At 47.4% G+C, this 17,104-nt stretch overlaps 1 protein-coding gene across 1 annotated transcript; it reads left to right on the top strand.

Annotated features, from left to right (window-relative positions):
* The first annotated feature begins 10,474 nt into the window (after positions 1–10,474).
* Positions 10,475–12,253, top strand: LOC119458453 (solute carrier family 22 member 7-like). The gene has a single exon (XM_037720293.1). It carries the CDS (start codon positions 10,475–10,477, stop codon positions 12,251–12,253), a length of 1,779 nt encoding a protein of 592 aa, XP_037576221.1.
* The last annotated feature ends 4,851 nt before the right edge of the window (positions 12,254–17,104 follow it).

The following is a 17,104-nucleotide window of genomic DNA, read 5'->3' as shown; positions in this document are numbered from 1 at the left end:
CCATTCGTCCGAGGGTGTGAAGCTTTAACGAAATATTCGTGGCGCAAAGTATGTGACGGTCACTCACTTACCTTGCACCACAAATCTTTCGTTAAAGCTATGCACCACCTTGCGCAACATTATAATCTGAGGGGGTGCGCACACTGATTGTCCTTCTCTACCACTTACCTTCCTTCCTATCCCCTACCTCTATCCAACGTGTAGGGTTAACCTCCCCGTCTTTCCGTATTCATCTCTGTCTCATCAGTTGCCAACGTTGCCCTCAGTTGGACTCTAATGGTAGTAGCAGTAGCTGTAGTAGCACGAACACCCTAATTAAACTCGACCGCGGGTAAAAGGCCATTCCCACTGACCTTCTCTTACCATTGTTCCGCGATTGTCAACGTAACTCACCTACACCTTATGCCTACAAATGTCCTAATCTCAGCGTTCCATCTATTCCTAAGCCGGCGTCGACTGCGTTCGGCCGTCCTATGGCACTCACCCTGTTACTACAGAGAAAAATGACAGAAAGTTCAGGATGCAGAAATAGGAAAGGGTTTGCTGGTGTTATCTCGATGGCGGGAGAGCTGTTGTTTCGTGACCGGGTCCCGCAAGAGTGCGCGCATGGCGCATAACATAAGTACGCGTACGCTCTGTAAGGCGATTGCGCAATACAGGGCGGCTCCCGTATTACTGCGACTAGCAGTTAACAACTCGAAACAGAGCGCCACGTTTTCTGTCTGTGGGCTTCCCATTACGTCGTCGACAGGGCACGTCCTCATCCTAAGCTTTTCAGCCTCACAGTATGGCGAAAAAACGAAAAAAAAAAAAAACATTGCCCACCCTCTTCCACTGTCCTATCGACAAGGACCCCTAAGCAAATAATCCCATATGAACATACGGGACCCCAAGTAAAGAGCCCGTGAGCTCCCATATATCACACAAGGGATTACGAGCTTTTCTTATGGAATCCAGATGTCATATATAGGAACATACTAGTTTTTATGTGTGATCATGATAAGTTCATATACAGTCGAACCCGAATATATCGAATCTGAAGGGGATCACAAAAAAGTTCGATATATCGGTGTTTCGATAAATAAAATAAAAATTGTATAGAAAAATTTTCAAGGGGATTTTATTTACTACAGTTCGTTATACACAGTAATTCGTTATATGTGGGCTCGGTGTATCCGGGTTCGACTGTATTCATATATGAACTTGTCTCATATAACGCATGCGCATACGCGGGTTTTTATATGGGACCGCCATATGCTCATTAGGGTACCGTACGGGACTTCCTTCATGTGATACATGAGAACATACGGGATTTTGTGGGAGCCCCATATGTTCTGTGGGCTCAGGGCCGTGGCTTCAGAGCCAGTGACCAGCTGGGGTTCTCGGAGATGACACGGACTGTGGGAGACAAGCAAAGAACAACTTTTACTGACGAAAGCCCCAGGCCAACTGCCGTCCAGCCTCCTGATCCCTCTCCGCCCTAAGGTTCGATGCGCGTGGCACGGGTGGGTGAGCCAGCGCCGATGGTGATGATTGCACGCGGCGGTGCTGCCATGCGGCCGACATCCCCGCAGTTCACACGGAAAAATAGAATATGGACATGCTTTATTTTTTTTTTCTAGGGTGGGGATTGAAGTCACGCCCCTGCGGCGACAATGTGCTGTTTGCAGCCTCCCGCGCGCTAACCACTTAGGTACACCGGGAGGTTTTAACGCTTGCCAAATTATGTCGAAGGTCGTATGCATGAGTTTCTAAACAAAAATTGCTAGAGGAAACTCCAGCGCAAGAAACTTCAGCGCAAACCCCACGGCGGTCAAAATTAGGCCCGGGTTCACGTCGTGCCTCAAATTCAGATCGTGGTTATGACACGTAAAACTGCAGCATTCAATCCGATTTATTACAACGTGTCTTACCTGCATGATGATGCTCTTTGTCCACACTTACCCTGGATATAAGGCAGACGTCTTCCTTCTGTGCATTCGGAAAACCTATTCCTGAGCACCCAGGCACGAGTTGTAGTTTCATTTTAACGCGATAGCGTTTAGGGCCCCGTGTCGCAGAAAATCCGGCGTCGGCGTTGGCATTGGCGCCCGCGGTCGAGGAAACCATCCCCAACTACGCAGGCCCTCCAAATATATTTTACCACCAAAGTTGCTCACACTTTGTCTTGCATTCATTACAAAGTTATTCCTCGGAATTTTGAGAGTAACAGCCCACAAACAATTTTCATGAAACAAAACACCGACAGCGCATGCCTTTTATGCTAAATCTTCTCAGGCTGAAAGATTAAAGGTGCAAACAGTAAAAGAAGGCCGGCCCACGAAAGAGGCCGCGTTTCTAGCAGAAAGCGCGCCTTCGTGCATAGCGTTCACCGCCAGCGTTTCCCGGTAAACATTACGGTCACATAAGCTGTATTTGCCGGGATGTGCGAGAAACAGTCAAGGATATTTGAATGCTATTGCGTTCCACTCTTAAAGGCGAAGACCCCCCCCCCCCCCCCCTTAAGCATCCTCCAAATTTTTATTTGATGTATTGATTTCTGGAGCACTCGAGAAGAAGCAGGCACTAAGGGCAGGTAGCCTGACGAAGGACTCTGCACTCTAGGCTGTTTTGATTTGGTACACTTCATACAACATTGCCGTTTACAGCATATACATGTCTCAAGAGAAAGTGCAATGTACATTTAGAACTTGGATAGCATGCGACAGTCACGTTCACATGTCGGGCAAAATAAAACATTTTACACTATAATAACATTTCATTTCATGGTTATTAGCTTTTAGCATTGCGTTCATTGTTATTTGCGCCATGTTCACTACACGTTGCTTTGCACCTTTTGATTAGACTACTTAACATTCTAGAATGTATGTATGCATTGATTGCATTTGTTTTATTTGTGCTACTCATTTCTTATTATCTTTATTTATTGCAATTGTTGTATTTGTACTACTTACTTTTTTTTTCTTTTTCGTAATATTATGCATAATAATTGCACTATTTTAAATCTGTTAGCTCTTGCACAACTGCACTGTAAAAACGTTGCCATGTACATTGGCCTCAAGGCACTTTCAAGCGGTTTGTTACCGCTGTTCGCCTTAGGGACCCCCCACTGCCGTTGGAAATAAATGAATAAATAAATAAATAAATAAATAAATAAACAAATAAATAAATAAATAAATAAATAAATAATAAATAAATATTTATTTATTTATTTATTTATTTATTTATTTATTTATTTATTTATTTATTTATTTATTTATTTATTTATTGTGCGCTTTACATTCCCATGAGACAGAAAAAGTTGTCGCAGTTTCACCCGAAAGGCGAAGCATCAATTGCGATAGCAACATAGTAGAGAGCTATACGGAGTAAGGATAGTAGTTTTATCCGCTGTACAAACTTGGACATGCAGCAGCACCGGCAACACACAGCACTGTTGTCGACGCCGTCGGCGTTTTGCCCGCGTTCGCACAAAATGCGTGCGGCGTTGGTGACTGTTGGCGGAACCTCTGATATAAATAGGCACTTGGTGCCGCAGCTAAACGTCGCCTCCCTTCCCTGCCCCCCCCCCCCCCCACGGCCTTTCGTGCGTCAGAAGAAGGCGCGTTTGCTCTACATATATGGTGATTGTAAAGGAGGAAAGAGACGCCTACTTCTGCAGCCCTTAAGCGAGCACGGCGCAGAACGCGCGTTTGTTCTCCGCCGTGCGGTCACTCCCCGTGAAAGCGCGCGTCCCTCGCGCCCTTTCACTCGCACATACAGCGTTCGGCGGCGCGCGGCGACGATTTCATCACCATTGACGTCATACGGAACCTCACGGCAACGGCGACGGCAACGGCGACGGCAACGGCGACGGCGACGCCGACGGCAGAAATCTGCTTTGGAGTGTCCATATAATTGCTATCGCAATAAAAATGCAGCAACGACAAGTAGGCATTTATATGCTATCATATTTGACAAGCCATTAAAAGGAAACATAGCGAATTAGGACTACATATACCGTTTATTAAGACAAAAAGAACACGATATAAATAACAGCTTCGTCTCACAACGCACGTATTCTCTAATTGAAGCTTCTATCCTCTATTAGAGTCAAATTCTATCAAGTTTTTCACTTGGTCGAGAAGGTGTGTGCATTGCATTTTCAAGTTTTGTATTTTGTGGTTGTGTATAAACACGAGACACACTTCGATGTGCGCCTTGTGTTTTGCCAGAGGTCGTCAGCGACGTGTCGCTTTCTCCTCTAGCTATTCTGCGCTTTCGTTGTAGTCAGCATTCATTCACTGCCCTGCTTCTTTTTTTTTTCTACGTGCATTATAAATAGTAGATTGAGTCCACGGATTCTTCCCATATATAATAGAGCTCTTACAAGTTTATCAACTCCACCAGTCACACCGTTTAAATGTTGTAACGGGCTTCGATGGCCATAATGTACATAATTCTTCCCTTCTATAATATTAAAATGGAACCATTTCAAGAGCAACAGAAGCACAGTAGCGAAGGGCTGCACGTGACGTCGTTTTGCGCCATTATACTTTTCGGCAGTTTAAAATGGATGCACGGTAAGCACGCAAAACAATGTTAGCTCTGTAACTTATATTTTATCGTTTCACATCCTCTCCGCCCACTTGTACTTCCGGTATAGAGCCCTTTGAGGCCCCCCCAGTGGTTTATATAGGCGGGTGTTTTATGGTCGGGCATACTGGCATATAGAAGCGATCAGAATATGGCGACTAATAAATGAAGGACAGAGTTGTTTTATTTGTATTTTTATTTATTTTTTTGAGGCGGGGGGGGGGGAGGGGAGAGAGAGGCAGCGCATTTGTGTAGGGCCGCCGAAGCAAGCTCTCGCACGCAAATCATCGCCAGCATTTCCCGACGTCATCTGTACGTTCACCGTATTCCCTAAAGTGCGTTCTGCTGTCGCGGACATAACGAAGGCAAATTTAATCGGGCGTGGTTGACGGAGCGTCGACACTCACACAATGCCCCCCCCCCCTCCTCCCCCCCCCCCCCTTCATAATTTGCGAGCGGAGAGTAATGCGCAACTATGTAGTAGATGCACTTCGACTACCCCTCCCCCACCCAGCACACACACCCGCGCATTTCTCCAAACGCACGCTTAACTTAGTTGCTTCTTTTTTGTTCCCGTCCTCTCTGGCATCGGTCATACCTCGAGTCGCGCGCATTTGTGAAGAGCGTTTATTATCTCATTTATTTTTTTTTCTCTGCAGAGCGGATTAATAACGACGTCGTTAGTCCTAATTATTTTCCCTGGTCGTTTCTGTAGGCTTCGTGCCTTGCAAAAAAAAAAAAGTGCAGTGTCTGCAAAGCTACGAGCATACTGCTGAGCGCTAAAACATGATAGAAGATATGAGTCAATGTAGATAGCGCTTACGCTCGCGTATTCTTTAGCTATTCTGTCATTGCACAGCTCACCACCTCACGTTCTTCTGTCCATCTGCTTAATTTTTTTTTTTTTTCGTGTCAAAATAGACGTATAGCACGCTTGTCCTGCCGCTTCGAACTGCGCATCGTCGTCTGCTTCCCACACTATACCAGACGATATGAACCGTATAAACTAGTTGCATACTTGCAAACAAACAAACATAGTACCGGCAAGAGTAATTGTCGAAAACTCGGCCATGTGCATAATTCTTACCATCAGACAAAGTTTATGCCACTGCAAACCGTCAGCTTAGATTTTTTTTTTTTATGACGTCAAGCTGCAGTATTTCCAGAGGAAGCAGATAACCACTTTTGGGACGGATACCAGACGATAACCTTCATAATGGTTGTCTTTCACCCTTCACCATGTTTGTCTTTGCTCGCTACTTCTCTCTAAAGCATGCCACCACCCTGGCATCAAACACGTGCGGTGCACTGCGCAGTGTTGTAGTGCTAAACAAGAACTGCTACTACTACAACCGGCGCAACAGCAAGTTCTGAAAAAAAATTAAATGATGGGGTTTTACGCGCCAAAACCACGATGTGATTATGAGGCACGCCGTAGCTCACATTCAAGGCATTTGCCTTCGCCAAAGCTGCACGGTTTTGTACATACAAAGTGCTGGGAACAACACATGCCGGTGACTGAGAGGGCGAAACGTCGAGCACCGAGCAGAATGCAAAGTATGGGACAATGTTCCTTTATTTTTATTTTATTTTTTTCCAGAAAGCTTGGCGCTGACATTGCGCACGGCACGCCGGTGATTTCAACACGCACGTACCGCACTTCCATCAAGGGCTTTCACCGCGAGTCAGAACCCGGCGAAACGTCTTTTTTTTTTTTTGATAACTTTTTCTTCTCGCCTCGCTTTGCGTTGTTGCTCGGTTTTTCCCACAGCTGGCGGTCCGCGAAACGCAAGCGGAAACACGAGAGACGTTTATACACCTCGTGTCAGCGGGCTGACCAGCTGTTATGCAAAACCCTTTGGAAGGCTCCAAAGGACGCTTGTCCGCGCCTTGTCATCCGACACTGTGGCCACGCCAGTGTCCTCGAAGCTAGTGGCCATGCTGAGCAGATTCGTGCTGTCCAGATGCTTAACGTATACGTTGTTGATTTGGTAGCTAACCTTTTCATCGCCGTTAAGTGCAGTTTCACTCCTTAAGAGACATCACGATACGGAACCAAACAGAAGCATCTTCAGTCAGGCATCGAGCCGTGGAAGCAAGTGCAAAGTGTCACAGCAAACATTTTTCGCACTTGTCTCGCTCGTCGCGCGGTACGCACGGGGTACAGCCACGGTATCCCAGTTCACCCTATCTAGAAATACTTGCCGCTAAGTTAGTACGCAGTGTTGCAACATTTGGTCGGCAGTTCAGCTACCAAATTAACAACGTAGTTAAGCATCTGGACAGCACGAATCTGCTCAGCATGTCCATAACGTGGCTATCTAGCGTAACATGGCTATACCGTAAGATTGCGAGCACGTGGAGACGATGAAAACGAAATCACGGCTGCACTTTTGCTCTACAGGGAGAAAGGGATACAAGCTTTAACGATATGCTGGCGATGTTAGCCTGGCTGACCGTCTGACATGCCACTCCTGGTGATGGGTGATGATTAGGATATACACAGTGATAAACACTTAAACAGCGCATTCAGTCACACAGACACATATACAGTATCTGCATCAACCCTATGTTACACGCTGCTTAAAGAAATGACGTCATTTTACGATGCCTAGGCGTGACTTTCTGCAACTTTCCTGATGGCAACGTCAAGATACTGTTGGTTATTTCCCTTCTGGAAGCTTCAGAACCGTAAAAACTTACTTAAGTGCATCTCCATCAAATGCTCTTGAAAAGTTCCAAGCAGATTCTTACTGCCCGTACAACTGGTATTGTAAAATTTGAGGACGCTTAAGCTTCGCCTTTAAGAGTGGAACGCGATAGCATTCGAAGATCCCTGAATGCTTGTCAGGCTTTCCGCAACTGCAGCTTTCTCTTTTCTCCACCTTCGCCTCCACGCCGCTACCATTTTACGCTGCCGAGGAGGCGAGCGCCATCTGGATGGGGTTTTCGCAAGTAACCTACTCGAGCGCGCCGCTGTTGTTATGGTAGAAATGCTGGAAAATGTGTTTGTGTTTGAGATTCCTCGTAACAGAATTATGTTTTCTCGAACATTCAAATTACAATCCGACGCTATCATGTCTGTAGGTTGTAGTTAAGTCGTACTTTACCATTTTTCTGACGGATTTTACTTTGAGAAATTCAATTTTTGTTCACCAAACCCTTGCGCCACGCGCACGGCCTGTGTGGTCGGGTTGGTTCGTGATGAATTTCTCCGGCACGGATGCCACGGACGCCGATGATTACGCCGAAGTCGGCACCGACACCAGATTTTCTGCGACACTTGGCCCTTAAAGATATCGCGTTAAAATTCGCATCAAGCCAACCGGCCGAGTATACGTCTTCAATGCTGAGATGCAGCGTGTGGCTGCGATGACGTTAACCAATTTTCAAAAATCACCTGTGGCGGATATAGCAGAATTCTAATCCTGGAGCTGAATTGATCAAACAGGCGCACATTATTTACACGAAAAAATAGAAATGAATAAATTACCAATTAACAGAAATCAACTAATTAAGTTTTAACAAATTACTTTACGGCCTATTTAAAATTAAGTTATGGGGTTTTACGTGCCAAAACCACGATCTGCATGGTTATGAGGCACGCCGTAGTGGGGGACTCCGGAATAATTTGGACCACCTGGAATTCTTTAACGTGCACTTAAATCTAAGTACACAGGTGTTTTCGCATTTGCCCCCATCGAAATGCGGCCGCCGTGGCCGAGATTCGATCCCGCGACCTCGTGCTTAGCAGCCCAACACCATAGCCACTAAGCAACCACGGCGGGTTACGGCCTATTTTGCAAATTACAAATTCTAGCCGGTGAGTTGGCAAGGCTGATCCACTTGAAACGAATTCCCAGGATGACACCTGTTCGGAGATATAATTCACGAACTTTAATTAATTAAATTATGGGGTTTTACGTGCCAAAACCACGATCTGATTATAAGGCACGCCGTAGTGGGGGACTCCGGAAATTTGGACCACCTGGGGTTCTTTAACGTGCACCTAAATCTAGGTACACGGGTGTTTTTGCATTTCGCCCCATCGAAATGCGGCCGCCGTGGCCGGGATTCGATCCCGCAACCGCGTGCTCAGCAGCCAACACCATAGCCACTGAGCAACCACGGCGGGTTCACGAACTTTGGGAAGAAATACATTAGCGATCCAGTTACTTTTGTGCTTCAATGCATAAAACGGCATTTTGTTAAAAAGTAAGTCAAACGACAGTGCATTTTTACCCCAAGTTTAATGCATGGATCATATCTTGAAAATGGTGTCATTCACAGAATTCTTTTCTCAGTAGCTACAATTTGTAGAAAGAGAGAGAGAGCCTTTTTGATGGCATAAAGGTGGAGAGGTCGGCCTGAGGGAAGTTCATCTAGCTTTCACTAAATTGCGATTGGTGCCAAAGGTAATTAGTTAAAACATAAATAGTGAGTTTTTGGTAAATACTCGATTATGCACTTCGATTTGTCGGCCAAGTAATGTCCGCCCCTTCGAGTGGACTTGCTCATGAACTAGAACTGTGCTATCTGCCACAGGCGATTTCGAAAAATCGGCTAATGTTTTCGCAGAAGCACCTGGTAGTGCTGGGAACATTTCTGTGTCATTTTCCGCCGTTCTACGTCCACACACACAAAAAAAATTGCGTTATATGTTCGCCATTCCGCTTCACCAAAGACGTCATGCACAGCCGCACATGGTAGGGGAACCGACAGTGTTTTAGTTGGTCCATTTACGTGAACGCGTTTTGCTAGATGCGTTTCACTAACTGACCTCCGTGCCCTGTTTGGCCTTCAGGAACGCGACAATAGCCTTATGGTTTTTAACTACTTTGGGTTGTTTTTAGCCTGGTGAATCATTAAATACAATACGAGTTCCGACACATACAACGACACAATTTACCAAACGAAAACACGACAAGACCATGACACCCGGCACGCCCGAACGAACACAAACCAGTTTTCATTTGCGCCTCCAAGGAATAAACTGGAACTAACCCCGGGAGCATGCTAATTTGCTATCCATAGGCTCGTATTCCATTTTTCTTAATGCGCATAGCATTATTTGCCTACTTCAGCCATTGTGAGCCTATCTACTAGCCTCTTACGCCGGCCCAGTGACCCAAGTTGTCTACCTGCTTTGGCCACTAGGTATGAGCTGGTTGGTGGTCGTGATGCCATCGTGGTCGTTGAATTGTCGCCAATATTCCACCTTTGTGACATCTTACTTTCGTCGGCGAAAGAGGAGGCTGGCCAAACGCATACTGCCTACGCCAGTGCCATGCAGAGTGTGTGTTGTGCGTGCGTGCGTGCGTGCGTGCGTGCGTGCGTGCGTGCGTGCGTGCGTGCGTGCGCGCGTGCGTGCGCGCAAGTTCTTATGCCGTATATAAACACATGTGGTTTTACCTCCTTTTTTTTCAACGGATGTTTCATGTGCTGATTTCACTGCTCGTGTGAGCGACAGTGACGTCCTTTCTTTCCTATTCACTTCTTAGTTTGTTGTTCGGTGACATGCGCCTGTTGCACGCTTATGTATCCGTCAGCGACTTTCGAGCATTTCGTTTTCAATTGTCATTTGTGTCGCCGTCTGCGCACCCGTATGTTTTTATCCTATTGGGAACGAACGCGGTTTTGCTACGTCACATCAGGAAGGCAAACTGTTTTCTTAGGACGTACTGCTCCTGCTCTGGCCACTGCCGAAAGAAAGTGAAAAGGTTTACCAAATAAATAGAAAATGTGTCACGTGGGGCGGATCACCAGGAGCAGTTGTCAAGACCGTTTCGAACCTACTCGTCTCGTCATCAAATGCACAGGAATTCACTAGCCGCTGCAAAAGCGTCGCGGTCGTGTCCCTTTCAAGGCACGAATCATTTCGGTTAAAATCAGGGAGGGCATGGAACTTTTCTGCCCTAAACGGCTCGCGGCAAGCGACTTCGAGACGAGCGAGTGCTTCGACTGCAAGGAGGCCTTCGGCAACGGCCTCTTCCAAAACCGTTTTCTGATACTCAGTGCCGTCGCCATCTTGCTGACAACCTGCCACGACGACCTGGTGCCGATCATCGCCTCGCAGGACGTGGACCACTGGTGCAAACAACCGAACAATTCCACGCTCTCCTTCAACAGTTGGAAGAAAGACGCCATACCCGTGAATGCCGATGGACGGCGAAGTCGCTGCCACGTCTACGAGAGTCCCGATAGTCGTCACCTTTTCCGAAAGAACAGGACAGTGGTCCCGTGCCGAGAGTGGGACTACGACAGTAGGGACGCTACGGCGTCAGTCGTTAGCTCTTGGAACGCCGTCTGCCAGCGGCGAATCCCGCTGCTCGTCGCCACGATGGCGTTGCAGCAGGCGGGCTCCGTCTTATTCCTGCTCCTGGGCGGCGTCGTGCTCGACGCCTTCGGAAGAGACCGCGTCCGCCTGCGAGCAGCCGTGACTGCGACGGTGTCCACGGTACTCGGTTGCGTCGTCGTCCACCACCACGACTTCTACGCCATGGCGCAGTACGTGCTCTCTGGTAGCGCGGCTGTCAACGCCGCCGCGGCCCTGCTCATCTCATTCGAAGTCCTCATCCACAGATACAGGCCGAAGCACGTGATCTTCGCCTCGACGCCGGCCATCGCCCTGGCCGAGCTGTGGGTCCTCGTCGTCAGGCACATGCGCGTCAGCAGCGGCGTGAAGCAAGCCGCCCTCCTATCGCCCACGTTTCTTGTCGTTGTCACCGCCGCGTTCATGGGCAGGCCGGAATCGCCTCGATGGCTGATCGCCAAGGGCAGGATGAAGGAAGCCGAGGCCGTCATTCTGGCCGCAGCCGAGGTGAACGGATTCGTCCCGGGGGCAGGCGCGGCAAACCTTCTCGACGGGATCGCGAACAGACGGTGCTGCGGCGACGGCGATTACCCAACGTCCTCCGACGGCGATCCTCAGAGACAGTCACCTCTCGACGTTGCCGCTTCTATTCGCCGGCGAGTGCTGGTCATGTTCGCCGTCCACTTCTCCCTGGCCTTCGCCGTCCATGCCAACATCGCGTCGCGGGTGGCACGAGGCGACGATGGCGACAGCTGGTGGCTTCCGTCGATCCTCATCTCCACCGCCAGTGTTCTCGGCAACGTGGTCGTACACGTGGCCGTCACCCGCATCTCCCTGGACAGGGCGTTCGTCGCGGCCTCGGTGGTCGTCGGCGGCATCCACTTCGTGGCAAGCGTCTTCTGCGACTTCGAAACCGCGGCCGACCGCGGCCTGCTAGCGTTCTCCAGCGGCGTCGCGAACATGGCCATAGTCGTCGGCGCTTGCTACGTCATGCAAGGCGTCCCCACTGCCGTGCGCGGTGTCGCCCTGTGCTGGTCGCTCGCTAGCGGTCGAGTTGGCGCCCTCCTAGCCTGCTTGACGCCGCTGTTGTGCCAGAGCGTCCGTGGTCACGTGGCGTTCGCGCTGTCGGCGTTCTTTCTCATCGCGTCGTCAGTACTGGCGGTGCTGAGCCTGCCGTCCTCCCCGAGGGAAGTCGAGCGTGAGAACAGTGTCGGGTCATCTCTCCGCAGCAGTCAGGCGCCATCTTGTCAGGCATCTTACCGAGACTCGGTGTACAGCAAGACATCGTGGACCGCCCGGAGAGGGCGCTGCAACACGCTACGCCGTTTCCACTCCGTAGGGAGCCTACATGCAAGCGCTGTTTGAGGAGACCACGTTGTGCAGTTTTGGGTCATCTTACGTGGGATCGAGGGGAGCTTGATGGTCGCTCTCAAGTTGCGTTACCTGTCGAACGAGTGCCTTTTTTTAAGGCTTTATGAACAAACAACGCGATTCGCCCGTGATCTGGATGGTAGCGTAGAGCTCAATCTTACTTGCATGAACCGACGTAGGCAGTTAGTGGCCTTGAAAGTACTTCTTCCAGTGTAATGAAATAATTTTTGAAGTACGAACATTTTTTCAAAATACTATCGGTGATTTTATACAGGAACGCACTTTGGTGACGTCTAGTTTTTCCCCTCTTGTATGTGTTAGTGTTTGTAATAGTCTTAGCAGTTTTTTTTTTTTTTTAGTGATGCGGAAACAGGCACCAATTGGTTTGTTGTTCGCGAAATGTGTCATACATCTTATGGGACAACTTACATAGGGCAAACTGGCAGACGCGTGAATGAGAGACTACGCGGGAGCACTCTTAACAAAGTGAACAAACCGTCGCCGAGGGTTTTCTTGTCCTTCGTTGTCACAAGTGTGGTTGTGTTTACTGTTTTCAAGGTGAAGTTATTCTTTGAACAAACACATGTCAATTGACCCACCTGATCTGGTGTTGGGCTGCTAAGCACGAGGTCGCGGGATCGAATCCCGGCCACGGCGGCCGCATGTCGATGGGGGCGAAATGCGAAAACACCCGTGTACTTAGACTTGCGCTTGAGCAGGAAAAGCGGTGTTTAAAAGTACGTGGATGCTTCAAATAAATCAGTTGTAAGTCCGGCGACTGTGTATGTGTTTGCCTCCCTCTGGTCCTGCGTCTTGGTTTTTCGCTGTTTTTTTTTTTTTTTTCGCTTTAGAACATGAACCAACTAGCCCAGCAATTCATGCTACTTAAGTTTAGGTGCACGTTAAAGAACCCCAGGTGGTCAAAATTTTCCGGAGTCCCCCACTACGGCGTGCCTCATAATCAGATCGTGGTTTTGGCACGTAAAACCACGTAATCCAATCTAATCTGGCCCGCCTGATCATCGAAAGCGCTCCCGTGGACGCTTAAATACACGGCGAAACATTAGTGAGCAAGACGTCATTGGCGTCTCTGTCAAAAAAAGTAAGTAGATTTTCAACGCATGCGTTAGTGATAGTAGCGACTATTTGGCTTGTTTTGACATGATTTACCTATAGCTAGGGCTGACCTCTTATCACTGTGGATGGACACGTGTCTTAGACGTATGTGCGGGTATGGATAAGTATCGTTCTTTCGCTGATATAAAATCGTTCTTGGAAGTTAGCGCTGTGTGTGTGTCTTGTTCTTCCTCTGCGTTCACGTACTAGTAGCGCTGCACCGGAAAGCCTTCACGATGACGTGCTAACAAGGCCAAGCATATTGTGATAAATATTGTTCCTGATAATAGTGTTGCGATGCAGAAGTCACATATAAAAATATTCTTGCTCACAACCTTCTCTTATTGGTCCTTTTTGTAGTAAAACTTTCGATGACGCGTATCGTGGTTATCAGGATTAGGCCACCGAGTCGTGACCTTTGATTACACCATCTTCGGGATCGGCCCAGTTTATATACTCCGCGAGGCAGCGGGGATGAGCCACAGAAAGCTTCGCTTTCAGAGTTTCCATACTATATGCGGAGTCTTTCAGACTACGCGGAGTTTTCAACTATGCGGAGTCTTTCAGATTACGCGGAGAGGAAGCTTCGCTTTCAGACTACGCGGAATTTTCATACTATTCGGAGTCTTTCAGAATATACGCGGGGAGAAGACTATGCGAAGTCCGCGGAGTCTTTCAGACAACGCGGAGCTAGCAGCGACACTTTATTTTAATGTTCCGCGGCACGGTGAACTAATATTTCATTGACGCGTCGCTCGTTAGGTGGCTAATGGAATACTGACTAACTGATTATATAGACTAATACAGCACGACGAGTTGGATTGCATTTATAATGAAAGTACAGAGCGGAAGAATGGAACGAGGACCAAATCTAAATAGTCACAACTGAATTTTATTAGCGAAATCGTGCGTTGTACAGATATATGCGTGTCAGAATAAGCCGCGCCGCGGTAGCCTAAAAGCTGCGACGTTGCGCTGCTGAGCTCGAGGTCGCGGGTTCGATCCCGACAGCCGCGTTTCGATGGAGGCGAAATGCAAAAATACCGGTGCACTTAAACTTAAATGCACGTTAAAGAACCCTAGAGCGGTCAAAATTAGTCCGGAGTCCGCCATCATGTCGTGCCTTAAAAGGAGAACTCCAGAATTTACCTTATCTTACAAGTCCAGAATAACACCCGGCAAATAGCGAAAGCTACGACATCCTTAACGTAAGAGCCATCGAGTACTAGATTCACCACAGCATGCGTGACCACATCATTAGTAAATTACACGAGCGCTCGCACTGCCTTCTGTCTTGTCCTCGTAACAATCTTGCGCTCTGCACTTTCACTGTAATTATGCTGGGTGTCCCAGATATATCATGCACCAAGATTTAAATATATGCGAATTCCACGTAGCTGGACAGAACCAAGGTAATGTTGTTTGCCGTCGCTTGGAGATACTCAGATTATTGTTTGCATTCCGCCTAATTACATAATTACAGTCTTAATTTTAAATTAACTTCTCAAATATTATATTTAGATGAAAAGTGTCAATGAGAAAATTGTGTAGCAATAGGAAAAACTCCCGATACAGTGTTCTGTTGCTCAACACGTGCTACATAAAAGTGTTTTTCCGAGAGTGAAAGAAGCCCGCGCATACACGCAAGGTACCTCGAGCGGCCAGTCGCGCGTCAATTTTGCCGTGTATTCGCCCGCTTCCCTCACGCTTGGAAAGGACACTTTAATGTGCGGCACGTATTGAGCAACAGAAAGCTGTATCGGGAGTTTTTCATGTCACTCTACAATTTTCGCATTTACACTTTTCATCTAATTATAATATTTGAGAGGTTGATTAATTAAGGCAAATTTTAAGGTGGAACGCAAGAAATAATCTGAGTATCTCCAAGTGACGGCAAACAACATTACCTTGGTTCTGTCCAACTAGGTATGAATTCGCATATTTTTAATCTTGATGCATGATAGTTAGGACACCCTGAATAGAATAGTTAACTACGAGAAGCCAAACGAAATTCGAAACGAGGTCGGGTCTACTTGTGGAAACGTACACGGCCCGTTCCAATCGCGTAAGGAGCCTTTGTTATCTTTTTGCTCTCGACAGCAATTACATCTGGACAACTGATATGGGCACACGGCGGCGGCATCCTCCGGGTCCTTGCTCCCTTTCTAGTAACTGCTATATCCGTATTTCTTATCACGCTCACGACCACCTGTCTGCTTATTTTGTTTTTCTTAGTGATAAAACAGAATTACCATTTTTTACCGTTGATACTGCACTGCTCTTTCTTCTAGCGCATGCGTGTGTCATGGGCACTTATTACGCACTACATTACTACTCGTTTTATCTCCATCCGTACATTCTATGTGCGGCGTTACGAACTCTAAGGCATCTCCATGGCAGTTTTACATATTTTTGTTAACAATACTCTCGTAAGAAACCATAGCGCCCGAAGTGCACGCCTATGAGTATAGAGTAAGTGTGTTTAGAAAAAAATGTTATTTTAAACGCGGGAAGCAATACATTTTTGCAGTAATTATCGCCACAACTACTGGACTATAACTGCTGGTGCTAAAACTCGTATAGTGACGCTGTATGGGCGCTTGTGACTTGTGTTTTTGTGTGTAGTGCGTGTTGAGACCTTTTTTTCTTCATTTATCTTTCTCGGTTATTTTTCCCTGAGTATAATATTTAGAAAATGTTTATAGCCGATACTAACGGGGCTACCTGGCGCAATATAAACACTTCGTGTTTTCTTTAAGAACGTTAATAAAAGCTTGCCCCGTTTTTTATTATGTCCTTAGCGAATTTCCTTGGTGAAGGCTGAGTTATAAGCAGTCTATATGCCGCATGTTTTGATCATGCACAATGCGCTGTATTCTGCGCTGTATAAATGTCCACACTGCGAGCAATGTATACACCGTCAAAGAAATAGCATTTCAGATTTGAGGTACTTCTTCTTCTTTCTGGGGTTTTACGTGCCAAAACCAGTTCTGATTATGAGGCACGTCATAGTGGAGGGCTCCGGATTAATTTTGACCACCTTGGGTTCTTTAACGTGCACTACAACGCAAGCACACGGGCGTTTTTGCATTTCGCCTCCATCGAAATGCGGCCACCGCGGCCGGGATTCGATCCCGCGACCTTGCGCTCAGCAGCGCAACGCCTTGGCTAACTGAGCTAACGCGGCGGGTGATATTTGAAGTAGCTAACAGTCTATTGAGGTTCAATTGGAGAGGTTCGAAACAGCGCATATATCCAGCTATACTCCATTTATACTTACGTATAAACCTTGTATATCCCGGCCCTACGAAAGTTTATGTCCAGCGAAGCTGTTGCAAAACCACCGCTACAAATGGGAGGTAAAAAAAAAAAAGGGGGGGGGGGAAGGGGAGGTATTAGGCAATGTTTTATTGATGGTTCGGATGCTTGTCTTGAGGCTTGTTCTTTATTATTGAAACGTATGCTGTTCCGTATGTTGTATGCGTCATTACAATGAATGTATGCACTGTTCGCTTCACTTTGCTGAGTGCTTGTAGCCTCTGCATTACGAGAGGGATGAGCCATTGCATTTCTGCTTGCGTAGGGGGGGGGGTACGACCCCCCCCCCCCTACTTATGATGATAATTTTTGTTCATGGACAGGACACGAAAAAGGCCGACCAAAAGCTTCGCTGTAAAACTTTCTCGGGTTGTACAGTGCTATAACTACGATCCCAGTATGAGGCACGCA

The sequence above is a fragment of the Dermacentor silvarum genome, chromosome 7 (assembly GCF_013339745.2).
Source record: "Dermacentor silvarum isolate Dsil-2018 chromosome 7, BIME_Dsil_1.4, whole genome shotgun sequence".
Taxonomy (NCBI): domain Eukaryota; kingdom Metazoa; phylum Arthropoda; class Arachnida; order Ixodida; family Ixodidae; genus Dermacentor; species Dermacentor silvarum.
The sequence above is the reverse complement of the archived record's forward strand: the minus strand, read 5'-3'. Positions and strand labels throughout refer to the sequence as shown.